Source organism: Schistocerca nitens, chromosome 8 (genome assembly GCF_023898315.1).
Source record: "Schistocerca nitens isolate TAMUIC-IGC-003100 chromosome 8, iqSchNite1.1, whole genome shotgun sequence".
Taxonomy (NCBI): domain Eukaryota; kingdom Metazoa; phylum Arthropoda; class Insecta; order Orthoptera; family Acrididae; genus Schistocerca; species Schistocerca nitens.
The window spans coordinates 257389989-257414648 of record NC_064621.1 but is presented as its reverse complement, the minus strand read 5'-3'; the positions used below and the strand labels follow the sequence as shown (position 1 = coordinate 257414648).

Sequence of the window (24660 nt, the reverse complement as noted above, 5' to 3'; positions counted from 1 at the left end):
CACTGCGCAACTTCAGTGACTTGACGGGAACCGGTGTTGCTACTGCGGCAAGACCGTTGGCACTGTGACATTTCTGGAGGCCAGAAATCTCGTCAATAAGTACCATCACGGTTTCTTGAAACAGCTTTCGCGTAAACCCCAGTTGACTCTGTCAGTTCACGAGACCCAGAGAGCAGTAGCTACAGCGCCCAGGTGGTAACCGTATTCCTTGACTCCAAGAATCCTTTGGATACATTTCCATACTGCCACCTGGTGAGCAAAATACGGGCGTGCGGAATAGCGGATGAACAGTATGATTGGGTTGAAGTGTTTCCAGCAAAAACAACACAAAATGTCGTTGCGAACGGACAGAAGGCTTCAGACATAAGAGTAACTTCTAGGAAGCTCCAGGAAACTGATATAGGACCATTACCTTTCACAATGTACGTAAATCACATCACAAATAACGTCGAAAATTCTACGAGACATTTCACGAATGATCACCAGAAGTTGGACGAGGGAATACTGTAAGTAGGCAGTTTAGGTTCTTATGTTGGTAACGCCACGTAGCGGTCTGTACGAAGATCTCTGACTGTGCTGTGTGGAGTCTGTGGCTGGTTGGGCTCATTGTTGGAATATTCGCTTGTGTAGTGTTGGGCAGTTGGATGTTAACAGCGCGTAGCGTTGTGCAGTTGGAGGTGAGCCACCAGCAGTGGTGGACGTGGAGAGAGAGATGCCAGAGTTTTGAGAGGTCGCTATAAGCAGACGATCTGGACGTGTGCCTTCCAGAAAAAGGAGCCCGCCAGAAAAGGAAATTTGTAAAGATGGATGTCATGAATTGATAGATATATATATATGATGACTTTTGAACATTATTAAGGTAAATAAATTGTTTGTTCTCTATCAAAGTCTTTCATTTGCTAACAATGCCTATCCGTATTTAGTGCCTTCTGTAGTTAGAATCTTTTGTTTTGCTGGCAGTATTGGCGCTCGCTGTATTGCAGTAGTTCGAGTAACGAAGATTTTTGTGGGGTAAGTGATTCATGAAAAGTATAGGTTATTATTAGTCAGGGCCATTCTTTTGTAGGGATTTTTGAAAGTCAGATTGCGTTGCGCTCAAGATATTGTATATCAGTTTAGTGATGATCAGAGTAAGGAAAGAGAGAACTGTCTGAGTACGTTCACTTTTACTCAGCTGTCTTTGTATCAAATAACGTAGAGGTTTACTAGCACAGTCATTCTTAATTTGTCTAAGGGGACGTTTCATATTTCAAAATGTTTCTAAGGTCATGTTTCAATACAACCCACACGTAAACTAGGCGCCTTTCAGCTAAGTGGCGGAGGTAATGTTATGAAAAAATATTTGAGCACAAAGAATTAAATATACCGCCCGACCGACCAGCTGTGCTGGAGAATCAGATAGGATTCTAATAGTTTAGTTAGTTGATGCACTCAGCATCATCAGATTTTTGAAACATCTAAAAGAAATAAAAAGTGCGATCTTTCGTGACTAATCTCAAACACACATATGACAAACCTAGTAGTTTATACGGTATCAACTATAGGTGCAGAGTAGTCAGTAAATTTCTTATTCTGTGCAGAGTCTGGAATGTATATAAATTATGGAAATAAGATAACGATCACCAAGGGATTAAACAGTCTCTGATCACTCTGGGGAAAGGATATTTCATATAACGACCCATAAATAAAAATAATCACGTTCAGTGACATAAAAAGCAACAAGAAAAGGATAATTTTGCACTATTTCGTAGCTTACCATAAAAAATTAACAATAAATAATAAAAATAAAATTATTAGAAAAAAATATTTTATAAAACTAAAGACGACGATAGTACCCGTGGTCTAGGGGTAGCTTCTTTGATTCGTAATCAAAACGTTCTCAGTCCCGGTTCTCAAATCCGCCACCGCTTAATTTTTCTTTCATAATCAGCATCTACTGAAGGATAACGTTCTACGAGTCAGCGTGTGGAATGTCAGAAGCTTGAATTTCGCAGGGAAGCTAGAAAATCTGGAAGGTAAATGCAAAGCCTCAATCTAGTTATAGTAAGGGTCAGTGAAGAGAAATGGAAAGAAGACAAGGATTTGTGGTCAGATCAGTATACGGTGATAACAACAGTAGCAAAAATAGTTATAATGGGACTAGGAAGCCAGGGAAGATAGTCTATTACTGTGAACAGTTCTGGGATAGGTTTGTTCTTGTTAGAATCGACAGCAAACCAACACCGACAACCGTAGTTCAGGTATACATGCTGACGTCGCAAGATGAACGTGAAAAGACAGAGAAAGTATATCAGGATTTTGAAAGGGTAATACAGTACGCAAAGGGAAATGAAAATGTAACAGTCATGGGGGACTGGAATGCAGCTGTAGGGAAGGGGTAGAAGAAAAGCTGACAGGAGAATATGGGTTTGGGACAAGGAATGAGAAAGGACAAAGATTAATTGAGTTCTGTAATAATTTAGGGGATCGTTAGGCATCTTGTGCCACATAGTAACGCCTTGTCGAAGTCATACCACACAAAATCGCTGCTCTGTTGTTTGCCAAAGATGAAATAACTTGCTAGGAAGCAGGTGATCGTAATGTTTTGACTCACCAGTGTCTATATGAGATTGTTCTGATTAGAGGATAGGATAAATGTTACAGAACATAAGTAAATAAATAGAGACATCCGAAGTATGTTTTAAAAAACGTATAAGCAATAACGAAATGTCACAAGCCATCAGGTATAAGCCACAGGTTGATTCCTTGAATATGTTACATACTATCATGGAAGATGGGTGAATGTACCAACGAGAGGTAAGGCACTCCAGTCTGGAAAAGGCCGATTAGCCAAGTATTTGCGAAAATCTACTCAGGTTCCCCCATAAAGCCGCGTAGCGCTCAAACTAAAGGCCCGGCCTTCCGATCCCTGATCATGACATACAGAATTTCTGCTCAGAAATCCCCAATACCCGCAGTGAACATTCCGTGTTCGACTAGTAACAGCACACGTCAATTGATGTCGGAGGTACTGAAAGTCATTTACCTGTACAAGTTTCACAAGCTGCTACGTTTATAACAGGTGTTCGAAATGGTGTCCCGCAGCGTCAGTGTAATCATGGAATCATTGCGCAAGTTCTGTTGTACCAGTTCTAATATTCCCTATGTAGTGTGAATAGTGTCACAGGAAGCGAGAATTCTTGTTAGGAGATCCTATTTGGTCACTATAGGCCTCTCGTACCCAAGAATTTCCACATTGGTCCATAAGAAGAAATCCGTTTCACTGAGATCAGGTTAACGTGCTGGCCACGAAACAGGATCTCCTCGGCCTCTCCACTTGCCAGGGAATGTCGATCAAAGGTGTTCTTCAGTCCAAAGTGAAGTGGGGCTCCATCATATGGGGACCACATCCATTGACCCATAGCAAGTAAGATATGTTCCTGGAACCTCGATGGTATGACACTGATAAACACCCTACTGACTGGAGCATTTGAGCGGGGAGGAAGGAGAAACGTTTCTATTATGTAATCATTGTCAACTCCTGCACACACGTTGGCTGATGATCTCTGTTATTGCAGCAGGAGGAGGAAGAGGACATTATAATTTAACGTCCCGTCGACAATAAGGTCGTTAGAGATGAAACAAGAATTTATGATTAGGGAATGATGGAGAAGGAAAGAGGCTGTCCCCTTTCGAAGGAAACAACCCGGAATTTGTTTTAAACGATTTAGGGAAATCACAGAAAACGTAAATCAGGATGGCCGGACGTGCATTTGAATCGTCGTCCTCCCGAATGCGAGTCTAACCACTGCGCCATCCCCCTCGGTCTGTGTTGATTTTTCACGACTCTAGCGCGGGGGTCTCATCGGCTCAAATATGACAACTGACTTCTCCATTCCATCTCCGTTAAAACAGGCTTCATCAATGAAGAACACATTCCACGGAACGTGAGACTCAACTGTAAAGCAGTGCGTGAGGTATTGGCTGAAAACGACACGACATCCGAAGTTGCAAGGAGTCAAAGTACGCACTTTCTGTGGATGCTGGGGTATAGCTGCATTTCCGGTAATACTAACCTCACACTTCTCTACAGTCTTTTCACGTGCAACTAGTGACAGTTCGTTGGAGGCGCCTCATCCACTCGAACAGGCACTGTACTTTCTAACTCCGTGTTATTCGTCGTTTTCCGCGGTCGTTGAACAGTGGTATGAATCGCTGACTTTAACTTAATGGTGAGAAAAGTATTGCGAATATGGTATGAGCGGGATGTCTCCTAAGCGTATAGTTGGTCCTGCACATTCCCGCTTCCCTGTTGCTTCCGTTTGACTGCCATATACAAAAATAATTTTTCGAAAATTCGTCATTTTGTACAACTCCACATGGTTAGAGTTAATAGACATTAGTGCAACTTTTATACACAGACTGCAAGTACTACGCTACAGACACTGTATAGCTTACAGACAACGTACAGCAGAACTGCTCATGTCAGTACACAGGACGCCATCTGCTTTCGATTAGTTGAGTTATTATCCCAACATCTAAGTGCCCGACGGAATTGCCTACCTCACAATCTTAGCAATAAGAGTACCTGCATATATTTTCCACTTTTTTTGCTTATTGCCTTTGATTTGGTCCTTTACAGACCACGGTCCCCTACCTGAGACAGACACATTTACGGTTCGCCAACATCCCTAAAAATTTGAAACGTCATCACGGAATCACCCTGTATATCACAGTAGGTCGAAATATCGATCTTTTTTCTGCAATCAGGTGCACTTACACGTCTGGTGTCAACTCGAATAAAACACTTTCGGCTGTTCGGCCGACCAGTTTTCAAAAATTAAATCATTCATACAACGAACGTTTCGACTGTTTTGGTAGCAGTCCCCGTCCGGGAGAACAATCTTCCCCAACAGAGGATGATCACTGTTCACATGGTCGAAATGTCGGTTTAATGGTCGTTTTATTATATTTCTATAACCCGTCCTAACCCCCAAGCGGCTTTCGCATAATCCACTTAAGATATTTTATTTGCATTGTAGTGGCGTAAACGCTATGATATTGAATGCTAAACTAGTCAATACACCAACACATGTCAATACAAGCAGTAATGTTGAGCAGATGTCACTCTTTTTCACTTCGTTTGATTCTGTTCCCGATCGTCTATCATCTCCCACTAACCAAGTGACATGTTTTACAAGAAATGGTGGATTAATCGACTTTACACTATGTTGTACTGAGCTCACAGGAAGTCACAGTACTTTATTGATAAGTAAATATGCTTCTATTTTTCTGTTTTTATTTATTTATTTTTTTGGATTATCAATCTTCTGACTAGTTCAATGTGGACCGATACGAATTCATCTCCTGTGCCAACCTCTTCATCGCAGAGAAGCACTTCAAAAAATGTCCTCAATTTCATGGATGTATTCCAATCTCTATCTTCCTCCACGGTTTTTCTCCTCTACAGTCCCGCAGCACCATGGAAGTCATTCCCTGATGACTTAACAGATGTCCTATCATTCTGTCCCTTTTTCTTGTCAGTGTTTTCCACATGTTGCATTTCTTTCCTATTCTGAGCAGAACCTCCTCATTCTTTACCTTATCAGTGCACCTAATTTTCAACATTCGTCAAGATCACCACATCTCAAATCCTTCGATTCTTTTCTGTTCCAATTTTCCCACGGACCATGTTTCACTACCATACAATGCTGTGCTTCAGACGCACATTCTTACAAATTTCTTCCTCAAAATAAGGCCTATATATGATACTAGTAGAATTCTCGTGACCAGAACGCCCTTTTTGCCAACGCTAGTCTGCTTTTGATGTCCTTGCTCCGTCCGTCACTGGTTATTTTGATGCCTAGTTAGCAGAAGTCCTTTACTTCAGCTACTCAGTGACCATCAATGCTGAAATTAAAATTCTCGCTGTTATCATTTCTGCTGCTTTTCATTACTTTCCTCTTTCGTCGACTTATTCGCAACCGTATTCTGTATTCACTAGATTGCCATTTCCATTCAGCAGATCGTGTAAGTTTTCTTCACTTGCACTCAGGATAGCAATGTCATTAGGGAATCGTATCACTGATATCCTTTCACCCTGCATTTTAATCGCACTCCTGCATGTTACTTTTATTTCCACAATTGCTTCTTTCATATACAGATTGAACTGCAGTGGTGAAAGACTATATCCTCGTCTTACACCATTTCAATCCAAGAAAATCGTTCTTGGTCGTCCACTCTTATTAATCCCTCTTGCCTCTTGTACATATTGTTTATTACCCGTCTCTGCCTATAGCTTACCCGTAGTTTTCGTAGAATTTCGAACATTTGCGCCATTTTTCATTGTTGAACGCATTTTACACGTCGAAAAAACCTATCACTGTGTCTGGATTATTCTTTAGTCTTATTTCCATTGTCAGCTGCTGAATTGCTGCGTTTACCTTTCCTAAAGCCAAACTGATCGTCATCTAACACATCCTCGATTTTCTTTCCAATTCTTCTGTATATTATTCTTGTCAGCAACTTGGATGCATGAATTGTGAATCAGATTGTACGATAATTCTCGCACTTGTCAGCTCTTGCAGTCATCGGAATTGTGTGGATGATATTTTTTCAAAAGTCAGATGGTATGTCGTCAGACTCATACACAGACCAACTTGAATAGTCGTTTTGTTGCCACCTCCCCCAATGATTTTAGAAATCCTGATGGATTGTTATCTATTACTTCTGTGTTGTTTTATCTTAAGCCCTCCAAAGCTCTCTTAAATTCTAATATTGGGTCTCCTGTTTCTTGTTCTATCACATCAGATAAAGGACCGCCCGGCTGGCCGCGCGGTCTTAAGCGCTGCTTGCCCGGCGAAAAGGCGTGCCGGGGACCGGACCGGCGGGTTAGTGTCGAGATCCGGTGCATCGGACAGCCTGTGGATGGTTTTTAAGTCGGTTTTCCATCTACCTCGGCGAATTCCGGCTGGTTCCCCTTATTCCGCCTCAGCTACACTGTGTCGGCGATTGCTGCGCAAACACCGTTTCCGCGTATAGGGGGGTAAGGGGGGGAGGGTCCACTGGGGCCAAACCGCACAATAACTCTGGATACGGTGTAGAGCGGCGGTGGGGTAGGTGGACTGCTATGCCCTGTTGTGAGGTTGTGAACCATGGAGAGCTACGTCTTTTCTAGGTCCCTGCTTTAATACAATACAATAAAATACGTACATCAGACAAATCCTCCCCCTCGTAGAGGCCTTTAATGTACGCTTTCCACCTATCCGCACTCTCCTTTGCATTTAACAGTGTAATTCCCATTGCACTCTTAATGTTATCACCCTTGTTTTTTATAATTTAACCGAAGGTTGATTTGGCTTTCCTATATGCTGAGTACATGCTTCCGACTACCATTTTTTTAATTTCTTCCATTTTTCATGCAGCGATTTCGTCTTAGCTTCCCTGCACTTCCTATTTATTTCATTCCTCAGCGACTTGTATATCTGTATTCCTGAATTTCCCTGAACTTTTTTTTTTGTACTTCCTTCTTTCGTCGATCAACTGAACTATTTCTTCTGTTACCCAAGTTTTCTTTGCAGTTACCTTCTTTGTTCGTACGTTTTTCTTTCCAACTTCTGTGACTGCCCATATTAGAGATGTTCACTCTTCTTCAACTGTAGAGCATACTGAGCTTTTCTCCCTACCCTACCTATCTACTCATAAAGAATCCTACTTCCGATATAGCATTTTCTGTTACTGTTGACATTACCCTATAATCGTCCGACCAGAAATACTTGTCTTCTTTCCATTTCACTTCACTGACCCCTACTGCATCTAGATTGAGCCTCTGCATTTCTCTTTTTACATTTTCTGTCAGCTATCGCACATGGATGTGCATCTGTAGATCTGGCCATTTTTTCATTACACCTAGCAGGTGTCTCAGCAATTCTTGGTGCAGTAAACTTTATTACAACGGCAATTAATATACGATCAGAAAGTATAACCTTAGACCAAACACAGTCCCCTGTCAAGTTAAAGCTTCTGACATTCCAATCCCGACAAGTAAAACGTTAGCCTTCGTTGGTTATTCGATCTTTTTCTCATGGTCACCTTTCCCTTGGCAGTGTCCTCCGAGAGATCCGAATGGGGAACTATTCCGGAATCTTTTGCCATTGGAGAAATCGTCATGACATATTTTCAGTTACAGGCCACACGCCCTGTGTATACAGGTTATGTTTCTTTAATAAGGTGGTTTCCATTGCCCTCATGCCGTTGATCTTTGATGATTTTTCCGTCTTTATGGGCAGTTTCCCACCCCAAGGATAAGAGAGTGCTCTGAACCTCTGTCCGCTCTTCCGCCCTCTTTGATAAGGCCGTGCGCCGAATGAGGATGGCTTCATATGCCGGATAGCTTCAGCCACCAACACTGATCATTAATCAATACTGAAGCAATGACGAGTTTCGAACCAGGGCACAAAAACATTTTGATTGCTGAACACAGACCCTACTCACAGACCACGTATAGTCTATGTTCTTTCTTTTAGTATATAAAAATATTGTAAATACTCACGAGAATCCCATGTTAAATTCCAGGTTGTCCATGAGACCATAAGCTGTGTATCCGATAATCGGAACACCGTCGATGTGTATCGCCTCCAGTACAGCTCCAAGGTATGCCTAGAAATAATGCAGCACATTATAGGTACAGAAATGAATTTCTGAAGACGAAAATGGCTGCTATATTACTGTAGCAATTTCTACTTACATGAAAGTATGCGATGCGATCAGTGTCGTTCCTTCCTCCGTTATTGTAGAGACCGTTCTCTGTTATCATGATTTGATATCCTGGGTATTCGTTGGCAATCCAGTTTAGTTGACTCCGAAATCCCCAAGGTAATCGCTGAAAGGAGAGATACATGTTATAGAAATTATTTTTGTCACCACCTGCTTCTTCAAAATGGACGCGAAGATATAATATTAAGCTTGTTGTAAGCTTTATCTCTTGATTAGTAACAACCTGACATGGCCTGGTTACTTATATACAATCATTCCTGTCTTTTCTTTGAAAGTACAAGGTCCAGTCACACTAATGTGACAACTGCATATGCTCGACATCAACGTGCAATAACGATTCCTAGAAAGCAAATGGCAGCACTAGGGTCTATAAAGCGTGTTGGTGGAGGCGGAAAACAGTGCAATCGTTGCCGTAATGTGGAAAGAAAGCCATTATCAACCGGAGACCAAGCGGGCATGATAAATGGCCTTCAGGGCATGGTTGCAAGCGTTTCCGAAACGGCTAAATCTATAAACTGTTCACATCTCACTGTGGTATAGGTACATCATGCATGGCAAAAGGACGCTGTCCAAAACCAGCACAGCGGCAACTGTGGTGCACCATGGGCCATACATGACATGTGTTAACTATGGTGCGGAAATATGTATGAGTGAATAGAGGTGCAACTGTTGAGCAACTGACCGGCCAGATGAACTATGGGGATACCAACAGTGTTGCCACGTATGTGCCTTTGCAACAGGCGCCTGGTTCACGCACCCTTCCTGACTGACACACGTGAACGGCCCCTGCCCTCGTCGTCAGAATATAGTTTCGGTCTCTATAAACTGTCGCCAAATCCGAGAAACAACAGAACGATCCATATTAAGCCACTGGGCCAAATCAGTTGGCCGGCTGCTGTGGAAGAGCGCTTCTAGGGGCTTCAGTCCGGAACCGCGCTGCTGCTACGGTCGCAGGTTCGAATTCTGCCGCGGGCATGGATGTTTGTGCTGTCCTTGGGTTAGTCAGATTTAAGTAGTTCTAAGTGTAGGGGACTGATGACCGCAGATGTTAAGTCCCATGGTGCTTAGAGCCGATTGAACCAAATCAGTTTGCTATTGCTCTGCTTCCATTCTCCCTATGGCTCTCAACTGCAGAGAGTCTGGTAAGTATATTCTATGTGCCATACTGTATCGTCTGTGCCTGTGTACACAGAGATTGTGAATGTGGAGCTACCCAGAAAAAACTACCTCGCTTCATAGGAGTCCTGACGTCATCGTTGGCATGGTTATCCGTTGACTGGGATGCCATATTCCATGCAGAACGCGATTGTACGGACATCTGGTAGACAGTTTGTATGGTTATATCGTGATTTAGACACAGGATGGGGAAACAGCGGTTTTTGCTTTAATTCTGCATAACAGTCAATTTTTGTGTATTCCAATTTTTTCCATCCCCATTGCTCCCCATTCTTATTGGAGCACATAACAAAACCTGTAAGATATTGGTGTTTGCAAATCTGAACGTAATTGTGGCTATCATTTTTGAGGAAACACATCTGTCCATCTCTTATGCTTCACCAATAACATGAATGACTTCTTTTCTTTCCTCGTTAATTTTTTTTATTCTTATATCTGTAATCTTCACATTACTATGTAAGACATAAATATTCCTAGCCTTCATGCAAAAATTTTTGCTGTTACTATATATCTTTCTTATGTACAAAGGCAACATTTAGAAATTTTATACAGTTCATTGGTTACATTTATTAGTGTCTTCATGTTACTTTTATATGATACTGGCTGTCTTATATCTCCTACATTAGTCTCTGTTTTCTCTGTGAAATTGTTCATACTGGTACTTAAGGCACACTGCACAATATTTGAATGTTGTAGTTGTTAGTTTCACTGAGTACAAAGCGTAATCTTTTGATGAAAAGTCATTTAAATTAATCCATAAATTGATGTTGTTGTTAAATGACATGTTACAATTATTACGAGAGTTAGGTAATTCTTTTATGTACTTCATTTTGTGCAATGGATATTACGATGTTGTGACGAATTTATATTACATACTTGTTTGTTTCGAAGCTCGTAACTTAGAGTATAAAATTATTCATATTTACAAGGCATTAAAAGCCAACAAAAGTAATTAATATTCAAGGGCAAATACTGAAGTTTTCCATACCAGTTACTTATATTACCCATTTAAAACTTGCCAACAGGAGGGTTTAGGTTTTGTAAATCACTTCTTCTACTAATTCGTCAGTAATTCGCCTTTTGTAAAACTTACACAGATTTACAAACATTTCTTCAATTGACTATGGGCACCACTATTGCATTCATGGTAATGAAGTACATTCGAGTAATTCATTAATAGTTAACCAATCAGAGACATGGAATAGGTATATTTGCTAAAATAGACAAATTTTACAAGTCCCAAAATATAACTATCTTAATATACATTTCGCTTATATAACAGCACTATCGAGAAAATTTCGTACACTATTCGGTAATATGATTTGTGCAGCTCCTGAATTTCCTGTATCTATGTTATTAATCCATATTATATTTTGGGCAGTCTTTATTTTTTATTGCATATTCGTTAAATATGAAATGATCTTAGATCACTGATAATTATGGGAAAATCAGAAGGCGACATGGAAATGGAATATTAACATTCACAGTGGCTATGGAATTAAATGAGAGGTAAATACAACTTTAAAGCATCAGAGGCACACAAATCGATCTACGTTGCCAATGCGTGGTCATATATTATAATATAAAAGGATGAAGAGATTGAATCAGTGGTCAGTGGGCCTAAATATATGTGTACGTCATCTAGAAGATGGGTGAATTTATTCTTAGATTAACCTGTTTATGAGATATACTTATTATAAGAGGATCATATAGATAAAATTAAACAGTTTGTAAGCTGTCTTACCCAGGCTGTTTTACCCCAACAGATATATAATTGCAAGTTTAAATTCAGTTTCTTACCTACAACAGTGAATTCGCAAAATAGTAAAAATGCGAATATAAATATTAAAAACCGAATTCTATTAATCATATTTTATTTGTATATGCAATGAAAAGACTACTTGCGTATTTTCTATGTGTTTGAAAATGCATATAGCTTTGATTATGTATTATTTTTATAAATCTTCTAAATAACTGCTGATGATGAACATACACTCGATATCATCCTGTTGAGAGTGCAAGATACTTTGAATATAAAACAGAGTTGTTAGAGAATCCACCAATTCCAACTCCGAGCACATTCTTCCTCTGACATACAAGGAAGTCAAAGAGATGGTAAATCCCCTCACAAAAAAGAACAATGTTTCTGTACGAGTATGGACAGTGGCAGAAATGTGGAAACAAGGTGGAGAAAACAGACATAGTGGCATAAGCACACAGTAACAATGGACGTAAAGTGTAGTGAGAAACTCGCAGATGACTGTACCTCAGCTGCTATCCAGCAAATTCTCAAAAAATTGGCCAAGTGCGACTATGTCTCTCGCATTTAGGGTTCTATACTAAGTTATGTGTGTAGATAGTTCAGGCATCCTGGGAATCGAGACTGTCGAGGTTTATGCCTGTTATCGATGTCGATTCCACGGAGATATCGATCCCGGTAATTCCAAGACTTTCGAGAATGTTCTAATTATTAGGGTGCTTAACAAATAAAAAAAACAATTTTTTTCGCTTGATATCATCACAAAAACATTTTCGAAATTTTCCATTTACTTATACTGTGATACCCAGCTTTTTGTCAAATATTTTAGGTCAACGTGTAGTACCCAGCAGTTTTTGATGAGATAATTAGGGGGTATGAAAATATATGTCATAAATGGCCATAGTTAATGATTGCATTGATTTAGAAGCTTTATTTTTGTACAGCACCAACAGACTGTAGAGTTGAGAATGTAGCATAAATTTCAACTTATTGCGTCTACCTATTCCTACGAAAATGGGTTCTCAACAGTCGGACATATGGACAGAAAAGTGATCAACAAAGTCATCCTAAAAGGTTTCTGTTTTTACCGACTGAGGCACTTAATCCTAAAATGGAAGGAAACAGACTCCGGTAAGTAGAGTGAAATATTGCTCCTAGCAGTTATAAAATATTTTCCAACATTCTGGAACGAAACGAAACAAGACAGTAAGACAATGAGTTAAGGGAACATCAAGCATGTTTCAGAGCATCGCGGTGCGTCACTGAACGAAAACAAGACCTCAAGTTCATGCATCAATACAGCAACAAATAAGCTGGTCGAATACATGAATAGAACCACTCACTTTCCAATATTAAGAGACAAGGACGCAGTAAACAATTTTCGTCTGAAGTGCAAGGCGAGTTCATTCCTTTGTTCAGAAGGCGAGGCCGAGATAGTTTGCCAGCTTTCGGTTGGTCTGCGGCACGTTGAGATGACAGAATCGAGACGCATGCCTTGTAGTCTTTCTCATGCAATTTTACAGAAACTATTCTTTAAAAAAATCATGTTCGTATTGCTTTTAACTTTGTATGTCAGTTTCATGATGATGTGTCCATCATTTCGTTAATAGTCATAGTTATTGTAATATTTACGCTTAACCTATGCCACTACGCAGAATTCGAAAAGGTTTGCAAGGAAAAATAGGACTCGCTATGTTTTGCATTTGCTGCATATTACATAAAATATTGCTGCATATGAAATTTAGCTAACAGATTTTATTTTTCGTCAGTGTTAGTTGGAGACCTGTAACTGTCGCCAATCTTGAGAAACTTAATTTAATACAGCACACTCATTCGCGATCGCGAATTTCAGAGTTAAAACCAGAATGAAATATCTACAACATTCCCCACATTTCAAAAACGATTTGTGAGATCGAAATGAGGTTTTGACAAGTGATAGCATGCAAAGAGGAGAATATTTTGCCGCGTGGTCACGCAAAACTTCATTATCTAACATGTTATTACATTAACCACAGACTTCGTCGATAAAAGAATGTAATCTTTAAGGGCTATCGATTGCTGGTGAAACGAGAGATGGTGTGGGTTTTGGAACAACGTAAATGAAGTCATTACGCGTTTATTTTTATACTGAGGACGGTCATTTTATAAGATATTCACCTTACTCTTCCTAAGTTCCTCACTTAATAAAATCAATGAATCACTGCACAACATGTTAGTAAGCTGACATTGTGTAAAATGCACTGTGTTTCGCTAAAAGAAGCAAATTTTAATATGTAAGAAAGAGAAATGCCGGTTGTACTCAAAATTCGCTACTCAAAATGTTGCTCTGTAAATTACAAATGGCTAACAAACCTGGCGCAATTAAATCCCTGTCTTTGTTGCATTTTTAGTGGAATTATTTGTAGATACTAATGAAAGCAGAGGTGACAGTAGATATTTATTAATGGTCATCACGCAAGTGCGGGCATCGAGGGTTTCACTTAATATATATTACAAAAATGTACTTTGTATTCTTCAGTTTAGAATGGGACTTCCCGTCGAGCGCTCGTCATTTCCCTCCAGCACTACTGCCCTCCCCAGACGTACCCTGCCAACTGTCTATTTGCCAGCCGCGTTATTCTGTGTGAACCTTTTCTCTGGTTTAGCTCGGTGCAGCGTTTTAGAGTAACCATCGCCCGCTGGCAGTACGTTCTGATGTAGTCACTGATGTTGCTTTGGGTGCGCTCGAGGTACTGCTGAGTCTCAGTTCAATACTAAACGTGTGTGTGAGTCGTCACTGGTCGAATGCTAAAGGCGCTCGCGTCAGACGAGCGTTTTTAGAATGACAGCTTCAGTACAATTATCCAAGCCGCCTTGTGACGATCTTTAGCTTTCAGTTTGAAGCGATTAATGTCGCATGGTGGCACGCGGAATGTTACTCAAACTTAACATGGTTAAATGACTTGAAATGAGTTATAACTTCGGTAACAGTCTGTGCAATCCGTGATTCGCTAATATCTGTTCTGACTCTAACACGTCAATGTTAGCTTCCTAGAAGCTACCAGCAAAAGTGAATACATCATTAACTTCTTGGAGTGGAGAGATTGAGCTTTAGCGCTGACTGTAGCATCACTGCCGGTTGTGTTATAAACGGACCAGATTTCTAACAGCAAACACTGAGTCAGCCATGAGGATCCGATTCCTATCTCTTGCTGATGACCTGCCCTTACTGGTAAATGACATGTAAAGATCTGCCATGCACAGCCTTTCACAGCAGAGAAAACAGGTGTATTGATTAACGTCAGAAAAACTAAATTCGTTGCCAATATAAAAGTGTTACTAGATGCACATCAAGGGACTAAGAGCGTCAGTTATCTTGTCATCAGTCTTCTGACTGATTTGATGCGGCCCGCCACGAATTCAACTATACTGTCGACTGAGCTGTTCATCATGGCTTAGAAAACTTCAAGCGTGTCTCGTCATTCCTTAGTACCTCCGCATCGCACTTCTTTGCTTATTGATTCTTCCTGACTGATATCTTAAACTTCAGTCTTCTCTTCATCACTACTAAATTGTGACCTAACTCTGCATCTGTTCCTGGGTAAGCCTTACAATCCAGTATCTGATTTCGGAGTCTCTGTCTAACCTTGATGTATTTGTAATCTAACTGAAATCTTCCTGTATCACCGGGCCTTTTCCAAGTATGCCTCTACCTCTTGTGATTCTTGAACAGAGTTTTCGCTTTTACTAGCCTAGTGGAAACTTGTTACAGAGCTCAGTTATTCCCTCTCCCGTCTCATTCCTTGTCCCAAGTCCATATTCTCCTGTAAAATTTTCTTCTACTACTTCCCCTACAACTGCATTCCAGCCTTCCATAACTATTAGACTTTGGTCTCCCTTTACGTTCCGTATTACCCTTTCAATATCCTCATATTTTCTCTACCTCTTCATCTTCAGCTTGCGATGTCGGCATAGAAAAAGGTACGGCCAAAGTTTCAGGAAACATTCCTCACACACAAATAATAAAAAAAATATGTTATGTGGACATGTGTCCGGAAACGCTTACTTTCCATGTTAGAGCTCATTTTATTACTTCTCTTCAAATCACATTAATCATGGAATGGAAACATACAGCAACAGAACGTACCAGCGTGACTTCAAACACTTTGTTACAGGAAATGTTCAAAATGTCCTCCGTTAGCGAGGATACATGCATCCACCCTCCGTCGCATGGAATCCCTGATGCGCTGACGCAGTTTGGAGAATGGCGTATTGTATCACAGCCGTCCACAATACGAGCACGAAGAGTCTCTACATTTAGTACTGGGGTTGCGTAGACAAGAACTTTCAAATGCCCCCATAAATGAAAGTCAAGAGGGTTGAGGTCAGGAGAGCGTGGAGGCCATGGAATTGGTTCGCCTCTACCAATCCATCGGTCACCGAATCTGTTGTTGAGAAGCGTACGAACACTTCGACTGAAATGTGCAGGAGTTTCATCGTGCATGAACCACATGTTGTGTCGTACTTGTCAAGGCACATGTTCTAGCAGTACAGGTAGAGTATCGCGTATGAAATCATGACAACGTGCTCCATTGAGCGTAGGTGGCAGAACATGGGGCCCAATCAAGACATCACCAACAATGCCTGCCCAAACGTTCACAGAAAATCTGTATTGATGACGTGGTTGCACAATTGCGTGCGGATTCTTGTCAGCCCACACATGTTGATTGTGAAAATTTACAATTTGATCACGTTGGAATGAAGCCTCATCCGTAAAGAGAACATTTGCACTGAAATGAGAATTAACACATTGTTGGATGAATCATTCGCAGAAGTGTACCCGTGGAGGCTAATCAGCTGCTCATAGTGCCTGCACCCGCTGTACATGGTACGGAAACAACTGGTTCTCCCGTAGCACTCTCCATACAGTGACGTGGTCAACGTTACCTTGTACAGCAGCAACTTCTCTGACGCTGACATTAGGGCTATCGTCAACTGCACGAAGAATTGCCTCGTCCATTGCAGGTGTCCTCGTCGTTCTAGGTCTTCCCCAGTCGAAAGTTATAGACTGGAATGTTCCGTGCTCCCTAAGACGCCGATCAATTGCTTCGAACGTCTTCCTGTTGGGACACCTTCGTTCTAGAAATTTGTCTCGATACAAACGTACCGCGCCACGGCTATTGCCCCGTGCTAATCCATACATCAAATGGGCATCTGCGAACTCCGCATTTGTAAACATTGCACTGACTGCAAAGCCACGTTCGTGATGAACACTAACCTGTTGATGCTGCGTACTGATGTGCTTGATGCCAGTACTGTAGAACAATGAGTCGCATGTCAACACAAGCATCGAAGTCAACATTATCTTCCTTCAATTGGGCCAACTGACGGTGAATCGAGGAAGGACAGTACATACTGACGAAACTAAAATGAGCTCTAACATGGAAATTAAGCGTTTCTGGACACATGTCCACATAACATGTTTTCTTTATTTGTGTGTGAGGAATGTTTCCTGAAAGTTTGGTCGTACCTTTTTGTAACACGCTGTATACCTGAGCTATCGTTGTCGGTCTTGGTTTGATGTCGAATCTGATAAGAACAACTCTATCACTGAACTGTTTATAATAGCATACTCTCTGTCCTACCGTCCTATTCATAACGAATCCTGCTCCAGTTATACCACTTTCTGCTGCTGTTGATATTACTCTATACTCATACGACCAGAAATCCTGTCTTCTTGCCATTTCACTTCACTGACCCCTACTATAACTAGATTCAGCCCTTCCATTTCCCTTTTGAGATTTTCTAGTTTCCCTACTACGTTCAAGCTTTTGCCATTGCACCCCTATCCATAGAACATTATCCCTTCGCTGATTATTCAATCTTTTTCTCACGGTCACCCTCCCCCCCCCCCCTTGGCACTCCCCTCCCGGAGATCCGAATCGTGGACTTTTCCGGAATCATTTGCCAGTGGAGAGATCATCATGACTGAGGACGTTTTGATTATTAATCAGTGACGCTACCCAGAGACCACTGGTGCAAATCTACAGGGCTTAATGTGATATACACCAAAAAAACATCTACCAATGAATATCGAGCTAAGACAGAATATCACAGTAGTCAGACCCATCTTCTATGCAGGAGAGTGCCTGTCCTTAACCAGGAAGACTTCACCAAGAATCCTAGAGTTACAAGAAAGAAAACATCTTCGAAAGATAGTGCGACGTAGGATCCTATCAGACGGGAGACAAATATATAAACCTAATTGTGAACTCTATGGGCACCAATAAAAAAAAAAGTCACCGATGCCGTCAAAAGAAGACGTATAGCTTTCTATGGTCATCTGTGGAGAATGGACAATCATAGACTGTCCTACAATATCTTCAAAGTAGCCGACAACGTAAAGTCACTGGATCGTTCTGGATCACACCAACAGAGAAAGATATAAGAATGCAGAGACTCGTGGCTGTAAAACTGAAAAAATGGTTCTTGGGTTTCCAGTAGCGCCAAGTGATTAAAATTGCACGGTGTTTTGGCAAAGTACTCCTCGACAAGACTGCCAGGTGGCTGCTGGCACACCCTTACATACTCCAAATGCCGGCTTTGACGTCACTGGTGTTCGCGGCATCACCTTATATGTGTACACGTTGACTCGACGTTTGATGCGCCCGTTTTGACCACGCGATTTCTGGATCAGACACCGCGCAGAGCTGTGGGCCACGGTCTGTATTTTGGGTGCTATCGGAGATTTTTATTTCGACGGCTTCTTTAATTACACAGAAGGAGACGTTGCTTGTGCGAGCCGCGATAGGATGTTCGTGAAATTTTTCGTGAATTTTGCAAACATTGGTGCGTTATGTAAAAATGGTATCAGAGGCTGATAATCTGCCCCACGGGCTGAGCAACCTACCCAAGGTCTTGAGCAAATACTCCTGTACCTCTCAACAAGTAAACGAAGTTACTTCAAGCAAGAACCTGAATGAGACAACAAGGAAGATCACGAAAAGAAACTGGTTTTTTGCCTGTCTCTGACTACGTATCGGGCAAGATAAGCAGCTGTTGAGATGACACAAGATCAAATGGATCTTCAGGCCGCTGGCAAAAACCCGTCAATTACTGAGGCCAGTTAAAGAAACAGCAGGTCTCATAGCACCTGGGGTCTACAGCACAGGAAGGAGCAAGAGAGTTTGTTTCGCCTATGCGACCTCGAGAAATCCGCTTTAGTTAAGCACGATTTAGAAAACGGCCACTGGGTAAAATCTGGCGAAACCTTGCGCACCTGGGTCCCTGTACTTGAAGAAGTCATCGAAATAAAAATCACTCAAAACACCCTAAATAGAGACGTTGGCCAGCAGATCAGTGCGACTTGAGATCCAGCGATAGCACGGTCAAAACAGGAACATCGAATGCCGAGCCAGCGTTATCCTATATATGGCGATGCTGCAGGCACCAGACGGCAGTTAGTGTATGTCAGGGCGTAACAGGAACACAATAGCAGTCATATCACTTGACAATGCGCAAAGCGTGATTCATCGAAAGCTGGTGTAATTCACTTGATGCAGCTGGAAATTTCAGAACTTTTTGTGCAATAGGGAGAGGTGTTGCAGAATTTTTTAATAGGCAAGATATAATAAACAACAGATGGGACTACCACTTAACTGTACAAACCAGACCATTTGTAATATCTCATACAAAAGATAACCACAGTAAGATCAAGAAGTGCACCGAAGAATGCAAAACAGAACTGAGCAGGAAAATTAAGCAATACTGGGCTATCAGAAAAGTTTAAGGTAATAACAAGGAAATAGTTACTAAACTTCACAACTAAAAAGTGTGAGAAGACAACAGAAAAGGTAAAACACGAGCACTAGGCTATACGTGTGGATGGAACGATTTAAAATAATTAAATGTACTTCTACATTTTTAATTAGGTGCACTGTAGCTGATTGAGGGCAGTTTATTGTTACGTAGACGTCGACGAAATCCAGTGATGAAAGGCTGCTACCAAAGTTGAGACAATTGCCTATCGAAAAATGATAACTTTCTTAATTACATAGAATGAAATTACAATATGTCATCATAATCATATGCTTCAGGGATTGAGACCAGTTCTATTCTAGTTCATAACCCATGTCTTTCTCTGCCGTCCTACAATGTTTCAACGCAACAACCTCTTTTTATATTTCAAAACTTGTTAACAAGAGAGTTTGCCAACAGATGAAAGTGAGAAAGAGAATGGTACATCTGAAGACGGCCGTGATTAATAGCAAATGTGCTATCATAATTTTCTTGTTTCTTTGAACGTGAAAACCGAAACAGTCTTTGTTCACAAATTAGTTTATTCTGCTCTATAACCGGTTCCCGTCATTACGATCATCCTCGGAGTGGTATAAAAGAAATGGATGTGCACATTTATGAGTAAGAGTATTGCGAGTAAGAGAAAAATATGAACAGAAACACTAATTAATATTACTACCGACTGCAAACTCTTAAGACAATGATTGTTTATGTGGCCTTCAGCCGATTGTTAAATTCACGGAATGGACACTGAAGCATTTCATACCTCAAAAAGTTCTGATCGCATTTGGTTGGGGAGGGGGTGGGGCGAAATATGATATTTTTATTATGTTACACTTAGGTTGAAAATCAAGTCTGCGAATTTGATTTCCATACTATGTCCTATAGTTTCTATTCTTTATCGACAATAATCTCGTAATACCATTACCATTTATTCTAATTTTGTAGTAGAGACACAAATGTAACTGGATTTAGCGTTATCGATGCCATTGTCATTGTAGGAAATTTTTTTAATATTATGGCGGAAGATTGGTTAACCAATTTCTCTCCGAACACATGGTGAGGCTAAACGAGATTCCTCGAGCCCCTTTATTATTTCTCATATCTTCGTTTAAGATTTCAGAAAAATATTTTGTTGTTGAGAAATTGGGAGTCTGATAGGCCTGCGAGCAAGCTTGCGAACAGCCATTAATTAATTTTACAAACCTTGCATAAAAGTGGTCGAACTCTGCAATGAGCGAGCATTACACCGAGCCCAGCCGTGTAGCAGTCAATACTTTCCTTACAGGAATCTTAATTTTTACTCCTTACGTTTTATTGGAATTTGTGGACGGTTTCATATCTAATAGGAATTCAAAAGTCCAAAGATAATTAAAAACCTAAATAAAGATATGAGTTCATATTTGCAGTCTTCAAAGCTAGGTCAATAATTCATGAGACTAAGCAGGAAAGTATTGAAAATCAAGTTTTGTCAACAAAATTTATGTTACGAACTTCCAGCATTGCAGCGCGTGAGCAATCGTAAGTATCGAAATAATTATGAAGAATCCGCCTCGATTGCACAAACTACCTGGTGTTTACCTAGGTTTCAGCGTGGGTATCAACACCTTCTTCAGAACAAATATAAAACAGTTTCCCAAAATAGGCATAGTCAAAGGCTAAAATCAACACCTACAGTGGCAAGACCCCATGGAAACTTTTACAATTAAAATTCATGTTGGTTGAAGTTCCTATTGTCCAAAAATTTTGAAAATGTCTAACTTTTTTATAATTGTTTCGAGAAAACTCAGACTCATGAGCACCTAGGGCTTCAGCGCCTAATTCCTCTTTAAAAGTGCACAAAATTCTAAACAAATTTGATTGCTACAACTGTTTCTCTACATCCAATACCAATGGCTTTACAGTTCGTCACAAAATTATAATTTTTAAAATTTTGTGCAGAATCGTAAAAATACCAAGTTTATAGCACTTTTATTTCACTTTCTGTTCATATAGTGAAGTATATTGTACGTTGTGTTGTACACTGCAACTGGACTTTTGTGCACGGACAGTATATGTACACTCCCGGAAATTGAAATAAGAACACCGTGAATTCATTGTCCCAGGAAGGGGTAACTTTATTGACACATTCCTGGGGTCAGATACATCACATGATCACACTGACAGAACCACAGGCACATAGACACAGGCAACAGAGCATGCACAATGTCGGCACTAGTACAGTGTATATCCACCTTTCGCAGCAATGCAGGCTGCTATTCTCCCATGGAGACGATCGTAGAGATGCTGGATGTAGTCCTGTGGAACGGCTTGCCATGCCATTTCCACCTGGCGCCTCAGTTGGACCAGCGTTCGTGCTGGACGTGCAGACCGCGTGAGACGACGCTTCATCCAGTCCCAAACATGCTCAATGGGGGACAGATCCGGAGATCTTGCTGGCCAGGGTAGTTGACTTACACCTTCTAGAGCACGTTGGGTGGCACGGGATACATGCGGACGTGCATTGTCCTGTTGGAACAGCAAGTTCCCTTGCCGGTCTAGGAATGGTAGAACGATGGGTTCGATGACGGTTTGGATGTACCGTGCACTATTCAGTGTCCCCTCGGCGATCACCAGTGGTGTACGGCCAGTGTAGGAGATCGCTCCCCACACCATGATGCCGGGTGTTGGCCCTGTGTGCCTCGGTCGTATGCAGTCCTGATTGTGGCGCTCACCTGCACGGCGCCAAACACGCATACGACCATCATTGGCACCAAGGCAGAAGCGACTCTCATCGCTGAAGACGACACGTCTCCATTCGTCCCTCCATTCACGCCTGTCGCGACACCACTGGAGGCGGGCTGCACGATGTTGGGGCGTGAGCGGAAGACGGCCTAACGGTGTGCGGGACCGTAGCCCAGCTTCATGGAGACGGTTGCGAATGGTCCTCGCCGATACCCCAGGAGCAACAGTGTCCCTAATTTGATGGGAAGTGACGGTGCGGTCCCCTACGGCACTGCGTAGGATCCTACGGTCTTGGCGTGCATCCGTGCGTCGCTGCGGTCCGGTCCCAGGTCGACGGGCACGTGCACCTTCCGCCGACCACTGGCGACAACATCGATGTACTGTGGAGACCTCACGCCCCACGTGTTGAGCAATTCGGCGGTACGTCCACCCGGCCTCCCGCATGCCCACTATACGCCCTCGCTCAAAGTCCGTCAACTGCACATACGGTTCACGTCCACGCTGTCGCGGCATGCTACCAGTGTTAAAGACTGCTATGGAGCTCCGTATGCCACGGCAAACTGGCTGACACTGACGGCGGCGGTGCACAAATGCTGCGCAGCTAGCGCCATTCGACGGCCAACACCGCGGTTCCTGGTGTGTCCGCTGTGCCGTGCGTGTGATCATTGCTTGTACAGCCCTCTCGCAATGTCCGGAGCAAGTATGGTGGGTCTGACTCACCGGTGTCAATGTGTTCTTTTTTCCATTTCCAGGAGTGTAGCATCGCGCGGATTACTGTCAGTGCCTACATAGTAACACAGTCAGGTAGGGATTGCGTGAATTCCTTTTTGTTTTCTTGTTTGCATATAAGAGTGGTTACGGGTGTCATAAATGATCTACCAAACAATGACGTTAATGATCAGTAATAACACAAAGTGTGTAGGAACTTTTATTTAGCGGACAACATTGCATTATTCCTTGGCGCGCCTAGCGCAATTTTCTCTAATTTTTACATCACACTCAGAGCTATTGGCACAAAATAATAAGGCTCGTGGATTAACGCAATTGATTACATTCGGTATATTTTAGTGATACTGTGATGCTGAAAGTGAATCCGTATACCGAGAATTCACGTTTATTAGTTAAAAAAATATGATGAGTGATGAATCTGTTATGATAAAGAAAGGACTGAGAACACTAATGGATAATAGTGTTAAACGCAGCATGGAATTTGCTTACACATGCTATTGAAAAGGATTAGTGAAGTGACAAAGCATGAATTATGCTATAAAAAGTACGTTCATGGGGGAATTATAGCAACTAGCATTCGGCATCCTAAGGAACCAACAGGCGTGTCACGTCGGTGGCAGGGAAAACGGAAGTTCAAAGACCAGTGCATCTTATTTGCAAAAGAAAAGCCTGATGACTTTTTAACCAAGTAATTTAAATTGCCGTATGCCAAGTGAAATTTTGTTAAGAAAGGAATGACATTGCAGCTTCAATCTACAATACCAAAATAAGCTAAACGACTTGGTGATGAACTTGGCAACAAGAGGTGGATTAAATTCAAAACGTGAATGACTTGGTAGCTGCAGGTGGGTAGTATCACATATTTTGCTACAGAAGTGTATTTCAACGTAGTTCAACTACTTGAGAGAAAGAAGGGAAGGACACCCATACACATGGGGTGAGGGGGCGGCGGTGTCAGTGGAAGCGGAGGGGGCAGTGGAGGCGGAGGGGGTTGCGGTGCCGGTTGGGGGGTGTGGCGTCCCTAGCTTTCAGGGAAAGAAAAATATGTGTAGTCAAGTACTTTTCTGTCACGAAAATGAAATAAAAGTCACAATTAATCTGGTTAGTGGATCGGAACTAGAATTTGTATGGCTACTTAAAAGTCGCAATTCGCCTTCCAAAATATTAAAAATACTCCATACCCCAAGGTCTAGCGCTCTCTCCCAACCCTACAGACTACCGTATTGAGGTCACTCAACTAGGGTACCTACCTGCAACAGAAATAAATGAAGGGATGGAGGCAATATTTACCTACTTGTAGACCAATTCGGAAGAACAGATTTTGTCCTGTCACGCTGTTAGTGGATGTATAGAACATCCTCTGCTTTCGTTCAAGAAAAAGTGAAGTTTTGGAATATTATGGAGGAAAATAACACCTAAACTCAGCACATGGCACGTTGAAGAAAGCAGACTCTACGAGCGAAGAATTAATAACAGCTGGAGGACAATTTTTTATCCCATTGTAAAGTGGACCTGTCAGCAGATCCCACATACTTGACCTCTTGCAGTAACAGCTATTGGCTAAGTTTGCCACAAAGAGCGAACTGAATCTTGGCACCCACAGAAGATGTTGAGAAATATAATTCTTTACGGAATTACCAGCAAGTCAAAAATTGGATAGGAAACTGGAAACCTCCTGATGGTCCGAGGGTCATAACGCGGCAAGATTCAGCACCTGAGTGAGTTCTTCACGTTGTTGCGTG

General features: G+C 41.6%; 1 protein-coding gene across 1 annotated transcript in view; it reads right to left on the bottom strand.

The window, feature by feature from the left end:
• Positions 1-24660, bottom strand: part of LOC126198709 (myrosinase 1-like) — an 87222-nt gene that overhangs the window by 10860 nt on the left and 51702 nt on the right. The window contains exons 9-10 of the mRNA XM_049935218.1: positions 8726-8860; positions 8531-8637 (exon numbers count right to left, since the gene is read on the bottom strand). Of these exons, the coding sequence (XP_049791175.1) occupies positions 8531-8637; positions 8726-8860 (242 nt within the window). The remainder of the gene's footprint in view (positions 1-8530; positions 8638-8725; positions 8861-24660) is intronic.